Source organism: Tursiops truncatus, chromosome 14 (assembly GCF_011762595.2).
Source record: "Tursiops truncatus isolate mTurTru1 chromosome 14, mTurTru1.mat.Y, whole genome shotgun sequence".
Classification (NCBI taxonomy): Eukaryota; Metazoa; Chordata; class Mammalia; order Artiodactyla; family Delphinidae; genus Tursiops; species Tursiops truncatus.
Genome location: NC_047047.1, coordinates 495,421 through 511,830, shown reverse-complemented (window position 1 = coordinate 511,830; position 16,410 = coordinate 495,421). Strand labels below are relative to the sequence as shown.

Genomic DNA, 16,410 nt, shown 5'->3' with positions numbered 1-16,410 from the left:
CTGTCTTCTGTTCCCCCGTGAAGGCAGAGACCGGCTGCCTGCACAGAGGCTGGAGGAGGTGATGGATTCGGGGTGGAGGGTGGAGAAGGTTTGCGTAGGCACCGTGGGGAATGCGGGGAGGTGGGAGAGGATCTCTGGGCCCCACGGGAGTGCCTCTTCAGGTATGAGGCTTTCTCCAGGGGAGCTCAGCTGGCATCGGGGCAGGGAAGGTGGCTGGAGGGCATCCCAGGCGATGGGAAGGGGAGGGGTGGCGGGCATCCCGGCGGGCGCGGGGAGGTCCGCGGTGCTCACCTTGCTTGCGCCCCAAATTCTCTCGAGTCCTTGCAGTGGAATCTCACTGGTGGATCCTGCAAAGTACAGGGTTATCTGCATGCCGGTCTGGTTGTTGCTGCATCTGCGCTCACTTGGTTCCCATGCGTCCGAAACGCCGTTCGATTGAGCTGCCATCTCAATGAATGAGACTCACTTGTACCGCTGGTACGTGTGCTTCTGAAAAACACTAAACTCTGCCCTTTCTATGCAGTGTGGAACTGCAGCACAACAGCAATTTGCTGAAGAGCTTCAAAAGCGAGAACGTTTTCTGGCTGAGAGAGAAGAGCTGCTTTTCAGACATGAAAGTGCCTTGAATAAAATTAAAGGTGTCAAAGAAGAGGTTATCACAAGGTTCCAGACCTTGAAGGAGGTAAGCGCGCATGGCGCTGACTTTAGCGGGCAGGGCCCTCCTCCTCTGGTTTGGGCTCCCTACTCGTTCGCATTTGCACATTTGCTCAGCCTTCCCGCCCTCACATTTTTCCTGGACCAGTTGAAGGTGGGTTGCAAAAATCAAGACCCAGCACCCTAAGTCCTTCTTCCGTGCTGTGAATTGCCTCAGAAATGAGGGTGTTCTCCACACCACCGTTGAACAGGAAATGCATGCTAATTATATAATTTAACTTAAAATACATACACAGTCCACGCTTACTTTCCCAGTGGGTCCCCAAATTGTCTTTTATTGCTTTTTGTTTTGTTCTCTGATCAAGGAACTAGACAAAATGCAGGCAAATCTCATTGGTTTCTCTGCATCTAGAGCAATCCACGTCACCATTTTTGCTTTTTCTGAGGCTTTTCTTTGAAAACTTTTGGCCTGTAGTCTTAAAGGGTGTGTCTTATTCTGTATTTGCCTGATTGTTTCCTAATGTTTATATTCAGATTAAATATTTTTATCGAGACTGTCAGGTAGGTTGTACGGTATTGTTCTTTGTTTCCTATCGAGAGATGGGTTACTATACGTGCAACTTATATAGAGGAGAATGTACTATTTGTTTTGAAAGTGCATGCAGTCTCGCGATGGGTGCCGTGATCAAGAAAAAGAGTAGTCCCGGCCCCCAGGGTTCCCACGTGCTCCTCGTAGCTATCCGTCCCCCCCGACCTCCCCGCACCCCCCAGCAAGCACCCTCCCCCCCTCCCACTTTGCTGTCACCCCGCAGGTTTCTGAGTCTGTTCCTCTCTCCAGTCCTTTTCTTGTGCACCCTTCAGATTTGATCACGGGATCACAGTTTCTTCTTTCATTTCCATGTTGCAGTTGATCTTGTCTAGAGAATTGTTTTATTTCTGGCATTTTAAAGTTCTAATTTTCCAATTATTTTCAATTTTTCTCATGAGAATTTCTGTCTTTCCATTTGCATTCATTGGCATTTGGAATTCAGTTAAAAATACCACTCTAGATCACCTAAGGGTTGGCATTTTTCTTGAAACCTAATCACATTCTTCTGGTTTTTTGTATGTGCGGTGAGTTTGGGATTGTCTTTGGGACCTTTTGGATATTATTAATTTTGTATAGATTCTGGATCCTTTCATACCACTCTGGAGAATGTTGGTTGTATGTGTTCATTTCCTAAGCAGTGAGCCCAGTGGGTTGAGGCTGAGTGTTTTCTCACCGTGTGGGCTGTGCCCCCCTCGCTTGGTTTCCAAAGCCTGTGCTGTTGCTCTGGAGCCTGTCATGCAGGCACCGCTGGGGGTTCTCAGCCTTTGCTGTGATGCTCTGGGTCTTTAAGGTGCCTACACACAGTGGGGCTGTTTCTAAACTGAACTCCTGTCTCTGCCCCTTTGCTCTGCTGCTTTCGCCGGCTCAGGGCTGATCCAGATTTGAGCACAGTCCTTGGCTCCTGGGGTCCCCTCTTCCTGGTTTCCCAGCCCTGAAAAGCAGTTTCTCTCCAATTAGCAGTGTCTGGGGCCTGCCCTGGGGCAAGACTGCAAGGGAAAACGAAACCCAGGAAACTTCAGCCCCTTGATGGTTTCTTCTCCAGGTTTTCCCTCCTTTCTACTATTCCCTGCTTTTGTTTCCCTTTGACATTCCTTAGGTAGTTGCTTTTTGTGTTTTGTGTACGGTTTTTAGTTGTAATTAGTTGTAATCGGTAAGAGGCAGAGTGCAGTGGGGCTTATCTCTCTGGAAATGGAACCCACGTCATACATTTTTAATCTCTTCTGGAGGTGGAAGATTTGTACAGTGAGAATGTTAATCTAATTTTTAAAATACATATAGTATATGTGACCATATCCTAAGTTATTTAAGGAGTCATTTAATGTAATAAAGTTGCATAAAGCTAATTTTTTTCACAAGCTTGGACTTTTAAACAGGGCAAAAGAATGAATGCTTGGATTCTCAGTGCTCTCCACCCAGTTTTAGCCTTGATATTTTGCTCTTTGGATTTGTATGCTACTTGTAATAAGTATAAAGCTAACTGCTTTATTTTAATGGGAACTAGATGATTACTTGAAAGAAGGAAATTAACTCAGTTTCTTGATTTCCTGTGGAAACTTGCTTGTTTTAATACATTACGCATAAATTTGAGAGTAAAAGGTGAAAGAAACTATATAAGTATTCACAATTTAAATCTAAAAGTGCTCTCATTTAAATGGAATTAGAGGGGAAATTGATTTTAATCATTTATAAAACTGGTTAAGGAAAGTCGAATAGTTTGGGTCTCAGGAAATTTTATTATGTATTTAAGTTTCTTGAGATGTACAATTTTAGCTAATTTATGAGAACAAGAAATTAGTTTGTTCTGTGGAATATTACTTCTACTCCACAAGGGTAATTTAAACCTTAAATTTTAATTCACAAAGCTATGAATAATTAACTAGTCTCTGAAAAGGATCAGAAATCCTTCATTGTTTTATCATTCCATGATGTCAAATAGAAATTATTTCAGTGTGTTTCTGTTGTGGATTTTTCTGAGCAGAAACAGAAAGTAGCCTTATTGCTAATTCATTTGTGTAATATGTTTTAATAGGTATTTAACATAGGCTTTTAATGCTTTGTTATTAGTTTGGTTGATTATACAGTTTTTATAAATCATTTGCATTATTAGTCGTTATGCTTAAATACACTGATTAAAGTCCATGTGATTCAAGGAGTTTTAATTTTTAATTAATTTATGTTCAGTGGCATTAGTGACATAGAATCTGTACTTTTTCCCTCCTAGCAACATGATGCAGAAGTTGAGCGCTTAACTGAAGTTCTTAAGGAAAGAAATAAAGAAAGCAGGAGGCTAAGGTCCTCTTTTGATGCATTGAAAGAATTGAATGATAGCTTAAAAAAACAGGTAAGACCTATTTTATCTATATTAGATTCTAAGACATTCTTAGAACTATATAGATTAACAAATTGTAAGTCAAAATCTTAGAACATATTCTGGCTAGAGAAAACCTTGATTATCTTTATTTGTTACCTTTATTATAAAATACTTCCAAATATAAATAAAGTATTATTAAGCTCTTGGTTTCTCATCATCTGTTCTGACAACCAGCTGAGACGTTTGACAACTTGAAATTTTTTAAACTATTAAGAGCAATGACTAGATTAAAAACAAGCAGAAGAAAACCTGCTAACCTGGGTACTTTAGGCGCTGGTTTGTAGCTCTGTGCTGTTCTTGCACCTGCTGTAACACACCACTCTTTGTTTTTGGAGTGTCTGTGATGTGTTGATCCTGTGCTGGGGAGTGTGAGCTCATGCCCACTGTGTCACGGTGCGCTGCCCTTACGTGTGTAAGTGGAGTGTGAGCTCACGCCCACTGTGTCACAGTGCGCTGCCCTTACGTGTGTAAGTGGAGTGTGAGCTCACGCCCACTGTGTCACGGTGCACTACCCTTACGTTTGTAAGTACTGTGGTTTAGCTCCGTGCTTAATAATACTCAAGTTGCACCAAATTCTTAGGAGTTGTACTTTTTTTTTTCACTTCCCTTTGCCAGTTTTTGCCTGAAAGACGTGAAAGTGACGGGCTCTGTGGAAGAGGGACAGGAGAGTGATTGTGTGTGTTCGTGGGGAGGGACGCATAGATGAGCAGAAGCAGGTGAAGCTCATCACTTTAGTGGTTAAGGCCTTGGGCTGGGGAACTTCGTGGGTTCCAACATGTTGGTGAGCCCGTACTCTGAGAGAGAACTGGGCTCCTGGAATCCCTTGGCTAGCTGTGTGCTCTTCACTACTTGTTACGACCTTTCCCCTTGGCAGTGATAACTAGGTCCCCCATTTCTCACTTCACCTGATGACCTGGCTTCTCTGAATCAGGTCTAACCTCCCACAATTAGCGTGTGAACTTGACTCACAGTTGTCTGGAAGCCTCCTTATCCTGGAGAGACTGCCTTTTCCCATCACAGTCTCAGGCGAGCACTCTTTTTTGAGAAGGGTTTCTTTAACTGCTAGTATAGGTGCATTGTTGCCCATACCTGTCTCTTAGGTGGATATAATCCTTGATAATCTTGCGTGTGTTTGATGAGTGCGTGGTGACGGGAAGTGTGCATTATTACGAGTTTGAAGCTATTGATAGGAGTGGGGAAAGGTTGGAAAATTCACAAGAGAGGCATGTGGGACATAATGAAGAAATTTAACACGGGAGTTCCAAAAGTAGTTAATAAGGCAAAAATGTAATATGTGAAGAGGTGATATCCAAAGCTGGTGAAAGATGCCAACCTGTAGATTCTAAGAAATTCTGTGAACCCTAAGCAGGGTAAATATTGAGGAAAACCATATAAGCACGCTATTTTAAGACACGAAGATTTTAGATAAAGATAAAATCAGAGAAAAATAAGACACCTTACCTTCAAAGAAGGAGCATAAGACTATTGGCTAACTTTTAAGGAGGAAATATCATGTACCTTATTTACATAAACAGAAAAAGAGAAATGCTCCCTTTCTTGTTGTATGAGGCCAGCATAACCTTGAAACGAAACCTGTCAAGAACATTACAAGAAAAAAAAAAATGCAAGCCAGTCTCCCATGAGTACAGATGCAAAAATTTTTAATATCAGCAAATTGAATCCAGAGGTACACAAAAAGTATAATACAACTCAGTGGACTTGATCCAGGAATACAGGGTCATTTATCATTTGAAAATTAACACATCATCTGATAAAAGGAGAAAAATCGTATAATTCCTTGATTTAAAATTCAGCACCAGCCCAAAGATAATAACTAGTAATAGAAGAGAACTTAATTCTCATAGAGTACTTACAAAAAAAAAAAAAAAAACCAACTTCTGAATCACACTTAATGTAAGTTATTGAAATCTTTTCCCTTGAGATCAGAACAAGATAAAGGTGCTCACTGTTAACTGTTATGTTGAACTTTGTGCTGAAGTCCTGGTCAGTGCAGTGAGGAAAGGAAAGTCAGGGTCTGGAAGGAAGAAATAAGAATTATCCTCCGATGACATGATTATGCACAGATGTAGTAAGTATCCAAGTGAGCATACAGACAAGTTATTAGAATTAAACAAATTTAGGAGAATCTTTGGATATAAGCTCAGTATATGAAATATCAAGTGTATTTCTGTATATCAACAATAATCAAGTAGTGAATGTTTATTGAAAGATACTATGGGTAGTAGCATCAAAAAGCATTGGCTATCCAGGAATAAATCTAAAGAGATTATACATGTATAAAACATGCATACTGAGGAGTGCAAAATGTTAATTAAAAGCAACTAAAGAGGACCGAAATAAGTTGAAGGCTATGTTATGTTCAGGGATGAGAAGACTCAATATGGTAAAGATGTCAGTTTTCCTAAATTAACAGATACATTTACTCCAATCGCAGTAATTCGTTATGGTGATATTTAATGATTGGTACATTTTTCTGTACATACATTATACTTCAATAAAAAGTTCAACTAAAAGACGTTTCCTATTAAAATGTATACGTGTAAGATGTTAGGAGACTTGCACATTTTTCATAGAATGAAGTAAACTTTCTTAGAAACTCTTAATGTTTTAGGACCAAATGGTGGTTTTAGCTGTGATCTTTAATCATGGACGGTACCTCTGTCTGTTACGTTATGTTGCTTGGTAACACAGACTAGATAAGATGGTACACTGGGAAAACTTCAGTAGGAAACTGGCTTGAGGTTTCTATTGAAATATCTAATGTTTTCCTACCTTAGTTAAATGAAGTAAGTGAAGAAAACAGGAAGTTGGAGGTTCAGGCTAAGAGAGTTCAAGCTCGTTTAGATAATTTACAGGTAAGGTACCTGCTCTTCTCTTGAGACACAAAGTGAAATTTAAAATGACTGCCTTTGGACTTTCTCACTTTTAATATAATTTTCTTTTAATTCACGGATATGTACTGTCACAGAGGAAGTGTGAGTTTATGACAATACAGAGATTGAAAGGAAATCCCCACGCTGCTCACGAAGCAAAAAGTTTAAAACAGGAAAAAGTACCAGTTTCAAAACCTCATAAGGTATGATATGATTTCTCCATTGGAAAGCCAGGACATTTTTCTCTTCCTTATTTTTTTTTCCCTTTAGCAAACATTCTTCTTAGTGTGAAAGGATTCACTGTGATCATTTCTTTGTAGAAAAGTATTGCTATAATATTTCAGATATGCTTTTGTTTGCAAAAACAAAACAAAACATTTAGCTGCTAAGAATATTCATGTATAAGGCTTTTTGGGGACATGCATTTTCATTCCTCTTGGAAATATAGCCAAGACTGGAATTTCTGGGTCATAAGGTAGAGGTGTATTTAATTTTGGGGGCAACTGCCAGTTTTCCAGAGTGGTCGCGCCATGCATACTCCTGCCAGCAATGTGTGTGACAACTTGGCTAAAAAGTTTGCTGTCAGCTTTTATGGCACCAAAAAACATTTGGTGTTTTCAGTCTTTCTTATTTTGACCTTTGCAGTGGGTGGGTAGTGATACCTCACTGGGCTTCAGTGGTTTTGATAAATGCTGTAGTTTTTCATAAAGTGAATTGGGCGGATGGCCTTGTTTAAGGATGGCAACGGGAGCCCCAGCAGCAGAGGCAGGAGCTGCCGTGGGACGGGCACCGTCTGGCCTGTGACGGGCCGGCGCAGATCAAGCAGGAGCCACCACGCTCCCAGCCCTGCGCAGGGGTCCACGCACGGGACCTCCTCGACGGAAGGCCGGGGACCTCGTCCGTCCGCAGGGCCAGGCCTGGGGGAGCTGCTTGTGCCAAGCTCTCGGGGCCCCCGCTTGGCGGTGCTGCGGGGTGTCAGCAGGGAGGTGCCGCGGCTCTGGGCCGTGCTGCCGAGAGCACAGAGGACCCGGCCTGTGTCCCCTCCGGCACCTGCGGTGGGAGGTCATCTCGGGGCGGACTATCGACGTGGGGAGGATAGGGAGCCAAGCCCACAGCATCGCTGGCCCAGCCTCCGCGTCTCATCCAGGAGGAGCACGGCAGTCACAGCAAGGGTGGCATCACCGGCCGCGTGGCTCTCCCGGGGGCTCCAGGCCCAGGGCCCCCTTCTGACCTGCAGGGACCCCTCCTGGGCCCCACGTTGCACTCCCAATGGGGCTGCCCTAGCCTGTGGCCGCCCCGCCTGCCCTCACCTCTACCAGGCCCCGGCTGTGCGCAGAGGGTTTAGTGGTTGGAAAAGATCGTACTTAACCCCCCCCCCCCCGCCTCCTTTTTCCTGTCATGGATGCTGGCTGTGAAAAAAAAATTTTTTTTTAATTAATTAGTTTATTTTCTTTTTGGCTGCATTGGGTCTTTGTTGCTGCGCGTGGGCTTTCTCTAGTTGCGGCGAGCAGGGGCTACTCTTTGTTGCGGAGCACGGGCTTCTCCCTGCAGTGGCTTCTGTTGTTGCAGAGCACAGGCTCTAGGCATACGGGCTTCAGTAGTTGTGGCATGCAGGCTCAGTAGTTGTGGCTCACGGGCTCTAGAGCACAGGCTCAGTAGTTGTGGCGCACAGGCTGAGTTGTTCTGCGGCATGTAGGATCTTCCCAGACCAGGGCTCAAACCCGTGTCCCCTGCATTGGCAGGCAGATTCCCAACCACTGCGCCACCAGGGAAGTCCCATGAAAAAAATTTTTTAATTAAAAACAAATAATAAAGTAAATTGGAAAAAGTGGAGATTTATACTCAGGTTAGTCAAGATGATTGCAGTTTTCATCAAAAGTTCCTATTTGAAGAAAATTGAGAAGGTTAAAAGTGACTCTTGGTCAGAATAGTATAACTTTGTTTTCATTCATCTGATTCTGTTTTTGTGGATTGCTGTCTGCTTAATTTTGCCTTTTTATTAATTTGCTTTTGTATTTCTCTGTCTAAAATTAAATCTAGCATAGCTCCCGTTGAAGGAACATGTGTGATAAATGTTGAATTGAAGTGACTGAAAGTGATTTGAAGGAACACGGAAATCAGCTTAGTTGAATTTATAGTTTTTTCATGGCAGTTTGCTCTTGTTTTCCTCCCATTTTGGTGGACTCTCAGAGAACAGGATTTCCAGGAAAAATTTTTCATACCTATTTATAGAATGTTACGGTGTAAAGGAAAAAGAAGATATGAAGTTTCATGGTGGAAATTGTTTAGCTTTTGAGACCTTTAAATTTGTTCAAATCTGTTAGTTATGGTGGCTCATGCTCTTGAGTTAAGGCCAATTTTACTCTTCTCCATTATCAAACTTGGGTAAAGAATTTTAATGAAAATTCTCTCTTCTGGTTATAAGGTGCAGTTCTTTCAATTTCCTTGTTATGGTGGGTTTCTCCCCTTCTGTCAACCAGCATTTAACATGTTTCTAATATTAATTAGAGATATTTGATTTGGAATTTCTTTCATTTGGAGAAGATTTGGCATCCAATACATGTTTTAGTGTTTTAGATAAATTATGCCATAATCACTTACCAAATTTAAAACTTGCCTTTGAAGTTTTAGGAGGCTGTGAATTGAAAGAAGTGCTTGATTTAGTTATTTTGCATATAGGTACCACTTAATGGACAAGTTTATGAACTTTTAACTGTCTTCATGGACTGGATTTCGGATCATCACCTTAGCAAATTGAAACATGAAGAATCTGGAATGGATGGTGAAAAGGCACTACCCACATTTGCTTCTCAGAGAAATGATATTCAGGAGAAGTGTGTGAAGGTTTGTTTTTTAATTTGAAATATATGACTCAGTAGACACGAAGATTGAAAGAGTGGTACATTTTACAAGAGAAAAAATATTGAAAGTATTTTTGATAGAAAGTCGATTATACCAATAGTCAGTTCTAAAAAGATTCATTTCAGACTTAATTCAAATTAATTCATACTAAAAAAAAAATTAATTCATACTTATATTTTTTGTAACATGATGGAAATTTCTTTTTAAAGGCAGACCAGAAATTGAAAACCTACTCCAAAAATGGCAAAATAATTGTGTATCAGAGTTAGGCAGATAATCAGTGATAGGAACAATTCCTGATACACATCATTTTAGGATCCAAATCCCACTAAAATAATTTTATTTTGCCTTTTGTCATGAAGGGTTAAATAGTATTTTCAAGGGGCTTCTCATTAACAAAGAGCAATGACCATTTTCTTAAATTACAGACATTAATTTGGATATCGATACTCAGGATTTCCAGTCAGTATAAATTGTCATTAGAGATTGACGGTTGCATTCTACAAGAAATACATTAAAACTCTGAAGAGTGGATATCTAAAGTTGTTTGTTTGGTTTAACGAATTAATAAATACAGGCCAGGGTTTCATTTGAGGAAATTATTTCCGGTTTTCATCCTTACCTAAAAAGCTTCTTCTAAATGCTTTTTGTGCTAGGCAGGATAATGGTCCCGGAGATGTTCATAACCTAAGCCCTGGAACCTGTCAGTGCGTCACATTTACATGGAAAAAGTAAATTAAGGTTACTAATCAGCTGACCCTCAAGTAGAGATTAATCAGGATGATCTGAGTGGGTCCAGTAATCACGTGAGCACTTCAGGCCAGACAAAAGAGGCAGAAGAGTAGGTGAGACACTCAGTGCATCCTCGCATCCCCAGTGGCTTTGAAGATGAGGAAGAGGGGGCTTCCCTGGTGCCGCAGGGGTTGAGAGTCCGCCTGCCAATGCGGGGGACACGGGTTCGTGCCCCGGTCCGGGAAGATCCCACATGCCGCGGAGCGGCTGGGCCCGTGAGCCATGGCCGCTGAGCCTGCGCGTCCGGAGCCCGTGGTCCGCAACGGGAGAGGCCACTGTGGGAGAGGCCCGCGTACCGCAAAAAAAAAAAAAAAAAAAAAAAGTGAAGTTTGAGTCAAAACATTTTTTTAAACTTTCATGCTTCAAACTATACTATCGTGAGAGTCAAAGGCAACCCAATGAATGGAAAAAATATTTTTCAAATCAGATCTGATAAGGGACTTCCATCTTGAGTATTTAAACAAAAAGACCGTACAACTTAGTAATTAAAGACAGCCTGATTGAAAATGCTCAGCGCACCTGAATAGACGGTTCTCTAACACTCACCCAAATGGTCGATAGGCGTGTCCGACGACGCTCAGCAACGTTAGTGATTTGGGGAATGCAAATCCGGGTCCCTTTGTTTTGTCACTTCGCACCCCCTGGGATGGTTAAAATAAAAGAGCCAGAGAATCTCAAGCATTGACGAAGATGTGAAGAAATCGGAACTCTCGTGCGCTGCTGGTGAAAATGTAAAAAGGTGTGGTAGGAACTTTGGAAAGTAGCCCTGCAGTTCCTGGAAGATGAAACGTGGGTTTACCAAGCGAGTCCGCTGTTCCACTCTGAGGCGTGTACTCAAGAGAAACGCAGACGTGTGCGCACATAGATTCATACGTGGATGTTCATGGCAGCATGACGCACGATAGCCAACACGTGGAGCCAGCCCAGATGCCCGTCAGCTGACAGGTGGCTCAGTAAAATGGTGTATGTAGATTGTGGAATGTAACTTGGTGGTAAAAGGGGATGAGGTATCCATGCATACTACAGCGTGAGTGAAGTTTGAAAATACTGGAAGTGAAAGAAGCAAGTCACAAAAGACCACATATTGTGTGATTCCATTTATATGAAAATCCTGGAACCGTGTAGATCAGTGTAGAGAAAGTAGCCGAGTGGTTGTGAGGACAGGATGCTGAGATGCCTGCTAACGGTTAGGGTTCTTGGGGGGGAGGGTGATGGAAATGTTCTCAAACGGATTCTCACGATGGTTTCACAACTCGCTGAATATACTGAAAATCACTGAGTTGTACCCTTTACATGGGTTACTCGTATGGTGTGTGAATTATATCTCACTAAAACGATTACCGGCAAATTCACCACCGCCGCCGTGAAAGGCAGGAAGGACACCAGACCCGCAGGAGGCGCTCTTGCTCCTGGCGTCCCCTGGGTCCGTAGACCTGGGACACTCCGCCTCCTCCCCCTCCCCTCGCTTCCCTTCCCCAGCTTCATGCTGGTAACCTCACACTTCTGATTTTCCTGCGTGCTTCCTCGTGTTATGTACCTTGTTTGTGACAGAAGCACTTTATACATAGTTCTGTGTACTTTATCTTGTATACCTATGTGTGGTCCCAGTTGAAAGATTTCTCTCTGCAACGGAAGACTTTCCTCACCAGTTTTAAATACTGTAATTTAAGGGTGGGGGAATTAAGAATACAAAATGTTCCTGTGACTATGACCTTAACAGAGTAGGTGGTTATCAAATTCTGTTCATCCACAAAAGTACTCAATTTCGGATGTCTGTAAGTTTTCAGTTTTGCTTGAAATTTCATTCTAGAAAATAACTAAGACTAGGAGGAAATTAATGAAGAGCTTTCAGGAGAAAATAGCGTCAGGTTTATGCTTTGAAAGGGTCGTGTCTTCTGTGATGCGGCAAGAGGGTCGAAGAGATGCAAGAGTGGGTCTGGAGGACACTTAGGAAACGCAGGTGGTTCAGGGGAAGGACAGTGTGGCTGTGAGCTGGAAATGGGCCGTCTAGAGAATGTTTAGGGGGGAAGACTGACGAGACTGGTGATGGATCCCGTATAAAAGGTGGGCTCCCAGGGTTGGCACCCAGGCTCCTGACTTTGCACCGGGATGAACGTTGGTCGCGTTCACTGCAAGTAGGAAATACTACACGAGATCTGGGTTTGAGCTTCCACTGTTGGTAAGGTAGTTTTAGATGAGTTGAGTTGCAGACACTGGAGTGCGTGTGTGGGTGTGGGTGTGGGTGTAGGTGTGGCTCCGGGGGCTGGGGCTCTGCGGAGAGGCCCGAGCTGGGCGTGTGGACATGGGGGTTGTGAGTCCGGACTGGCTAGCGCTGAGTCGAGGAACTCCGGTATTTAATGGTCAGGTGAATGAGGACCAGCCAGCAGGAGAGAATGGTAGTGGCCCGAGAAGTAGAGGAGAGCTGGGTGTCGCTGGAGAAGTTGGTGACACAGAAGCCAGGGTGGGGTGTTTCCGGAGGAGTGCGTAGGTCATATATGTCCTTCCAGACTCAGAGGTTTATCTTTATACCTTATTTATCACATCTGGGGTCCAATTACATATGGTTCTATATCCTAGCTTTTATTATTATTTTTTTTCAAACATTCTTTTCTTGCCATGTTTTTTTTACATCTTTATTGGAGTATAATTGCTTTGCAATGGTGTGCTAGTTTCTGCTTTATAACAGAGTGACTCAGTTATACATATACATATGTTCCCATTATCTCTTCCCTCTTGCGTCTCCCCCCCTCCCACCCTCCCTATCCCACCCCTCCAGGCGGTCACAAAGCACCGAGCTGATCTCCCTGTGCTATGCGGCTGCTTCCCACTAGCTATCTGTTTTATGTTTGGTAGTGTATATATGTCCATGCCACTCTCTCACTTTGTCACAGCTTACCCTTCCCCCTCCCCATATCCTCAAGTCTATTCTCTAGTAGGTCTGTGTCTGTATTCCCGTCTTACCCTAGGTTCTTCATGACATTTTTTCCCCCTTAGATTCCATATATATGTGTTAGCCTACGGTATTTGTCTTTCTCTTTCTGACTTACTTCACCCTGTATGACACACTCTAAGTCCATCAACCTCACTACAAATAACTCAATTTAAAAACTCTGCAGAAAGTAGGCATAGAGGGAACTTTCCTCAACATAATAAAGGCCATATATGACAAACCCACAGCCAGCATCGTCCTCCATGGTGAAAAACTGAAACCATTTCCACTAAGATCAGGAACAAGACAAGGTTCCCCACTCTCACCACTATTATTCAACATAGTTTTGGAAGTTTTAGCCACAGCAATCAGAGAAGGAAAAGAAAAAAAAGGAATCCAAATCGGAAAAGAAGAAGTAAAGCTGTCACTGTTTGCAGGTGACATGATACTATACACAGAGAATCCTAAAGATGCCACCAGAAAAGTACTAGAGCTAATCAGTGAATTTGGTAAAGTAGCAGGATACAAAATTAATGCACAGAAATCTCTTGCATTCCTATACACTAATGATGAAAAATCTGAAAGAGAAATTAAGGAAACACTCCCATTTACCATTGCAACAAGAAGAATAAAATACCTAGGAATAAACCTACCTAAGGAGACAAAAGATCTGTATTCAGAAAACTATAAGACACTGGTGAAAGAAATTAAAGATGATACCAACAGATGGAGAGATATACCATGTTCTTGGATTGGAAGAATCAACATTGTGGAATGACTCTACTACCCAAAGCAATCTACAGATTCAATGCAATCCCTATCAAACTACCACTGGCATTTTTCACAGAACTAGAATGTATCGCTATGGTCTTAATCTTTCAGCAAAATGACATACTGTTGAAGCAGCGTTCATAAATACCTTTTTTAAAGATTTGCATTATTTTTATAAGTTGACATTAATTAAGATATTTATGAAAGACAGACATATAAAGAGGAAAGTAAATATCACTCCAGTTACTGAAATCTCACTGTTAATATTTTTTAAAAATATCTTATCTCTTTCAATATAAATTCATACAGACATATTTTATGTAAGTGGAATCTTATTACACTTTTTGTAACCTGCTTTTATAACCCCAGAATATGCCATGGCAATAAATATAGATGCCATTATCATTTTTAATGGTTATATATGCACCATAAGTTTATTTAACCATTTAAGATTCAGGGTGTGTTTTTATAGGTTAGTCTTAAAATCCTAGATGTGCCATTACTGGGTCAAGGGCGTAGACACGTAATGTTTCAAGTACATATTTCCTTATTGTATTACGTACGGTTTTAAAGTGAAGATTTTTTGTTAGAGAACTCTTTTTTCTTTTGGAAAAAGATAATTTTTGGAAAATTGTGGTAATTGATTTCAGGCATCTAAAAATAGTGTGTGTTTGTATTTTCCATCATTTTATCTTTAGCTTTTGCCTGTGATGACAGAGCAGCTACAGTGGATGCCTTTTGTGAATGCCAAGCTTCACGAGCCTTTTGTAAAGTTTATATATTGGTCTCTAAGGCAGCTCGATGCCGGAACACAGGTAACTGGTGAACGGGAGTCTGTCTGCAAGTACAACCCTTTTGCTCTTGATCTTACTCTCGCACAGCTTTCCCCACACGTCCTGTTCTGTTTCGGGACTTTTCCTCGCCTCCATTGCTTTGTTCACCACTTTCTCTTCTTTCCTCTTTTACTATCCTATTTCTCAATGCTGTAGATCGGATTCAGGGTGTAACATTGCTTTTGAGTTTCAGAATTGTGTAATAAGGAGTTTCACTGCGTTAGGTTATTGTTGAAACCAACTGCCCGCCCCCCGCCTCATTATTTATTTTATAGTTTTTCATATTCTTCTGAAGGTAACAGAAATTGGTTTTTTGTCTGTATGCCAGTAAACACACACTAGCTAAATGGAACAGTGATTATTAGGATAACCTAATCAAAGAGGGAAAATTATTCCAGCATCTTATAAAATGAAGGCTAGGTGTTACCAGCTCACGTAAGGGTTATTTAATCCAAATATGACGTGCATATATAACCAATTGTGCTATGAGTTGTAGTAGGTTTGTAAAATGTTACTTTCCCAGTTAGTATTGATAAAAGCTGTTACAGCTTTCATTTGGTTAAAAATGGAAAAAAACAAATTAGTGCTCGGGTAGCTTACTCTTGGTCCTGTGGAGCTCAGGAAGCACACGGCTAAACTAGTAAGTGCAGGACTGGTGGTTAATTAGTGGGATGGTTGAGGTTTAGGGAAAATGGCTTTCTGAGGATTTCCTAAATATTTTGCCTTCGTGGCGCACATGAGCGAGTACGTGAGCACGTGTGTGCGTGCACACGTGCAAGCACATACACACACATACACACAGTTGACCTTAACTGTGTGTCTCACCAAAGTTATAGAAATTAGCTCGTCGGTTAATGTCACTGTTGACTTTGCTGTTCACGTGATGGTTTCTGAGAAAGGTCGGCTGAATGCTTGCTCTCAGCCGCAAAAGGCTAGACTGACTCACAGAATTGAGTGAAACTTTGTTTTATCTTCCTTCCAGAAGAGTCTTCTCATTTTTCTTCAGATAATTTGTACTCTGTTCTTGTCTTCAGATCGCCACTCAGCACCACTCTGTGTGCACTGCCAGCCTGCACCCACTTTCTAGTGAAAAGTAGCATTCTTGCCACTCTCCCATTCGTTTGGTCAACATTTACTGATGGGTTTTTAACATTTCAGTTTTAACAATTGTCTAATTGCAAGTACCTTTTTAAAAATTAAGCTTTTTATTTTGAGATAGTTGTAGATTCACTTGTATTCATAAGAAATAATAGAGCGATCACTTGTTTCCATTTCCGCAAAGGTGACATACTCCAAAACTAGTTGCAGTACCACAACCATGATACTGACATGGCTATAGTCAAGGTAACAGAAGAGTTTCATCACCATGAAGGTTTCTTATGTTGCTTTTTTAATATATAGACTTTATTTTTTAGAGCGAATTTAGGTTCACAGCGAAATGGAGCACAGAGAGTTTCCGTAAACCCCTGCCCCCACACATGCACAGCCTCCTCACTACCAGCGTCCCACCAGATGGGACCTTTGTCACAGTCGATGGATCTGCACGTGCACGTCATCATCACCCACAGTGTGAGGTTCACATCAGGGTCAGTCTCGGTGTTGTACGTTCTCTGGGTTTTGACAAATGTATCCGGGCATGTAACCGTCATTGTACAGAATAATTTGATACAAAAAATCGTTTGCCCTAAAAATCCTCTGTGTTGTGCCTATTCTTG

General features: G+C 41.8%; 1 protein-coding gene across 9 annotated transcripts in view; it reads left to right on the top strand.

Moving 5' to 3' along the window:
• CCDC138 (coiled-coil domain containing 138) overlaps positions 1-16,410 on the top strand; it is a 48,980-nt gene that overhangs the window by 7,396 nt on the left and 25,174 nt on the right. For 6 of the 9 annotated variants that reach the window (XM_019931309.2, XM_073790925.1, XM_019931313.3 and 3 more), the window contains 7 exons: positions 524-682; positions 3,465-3,584; positions 6,413-6,490; positions 6,604-6,711; positions 9,188-9,352; positions 14,561-14,677; positions 16,111-16,281. In XM_019931309.2, coding sequence (XP_019786868.2) covers positions 524-682; positions 3,465-3,584; positions 6,413-6,490; positions 6,604-6,711; positions 9,188-9,352; positions 14,561-14,677; positions 16,111-16,281 — 918 coding nt within the window. The remainder of the gene's footprint in view (positions 1-523; positions 683-3,464; positions 3,585-6,412; positions 6,491-6,603; positions 6,712-9,187; positions 9,353-14,560; positions 14,678-16,110; positions 16,282-16,410) is intronic. The other 3 variants (XM_033838262.1, XM_019931311.2, XM_019931310.3) reach the window with 1 other exon arrangement.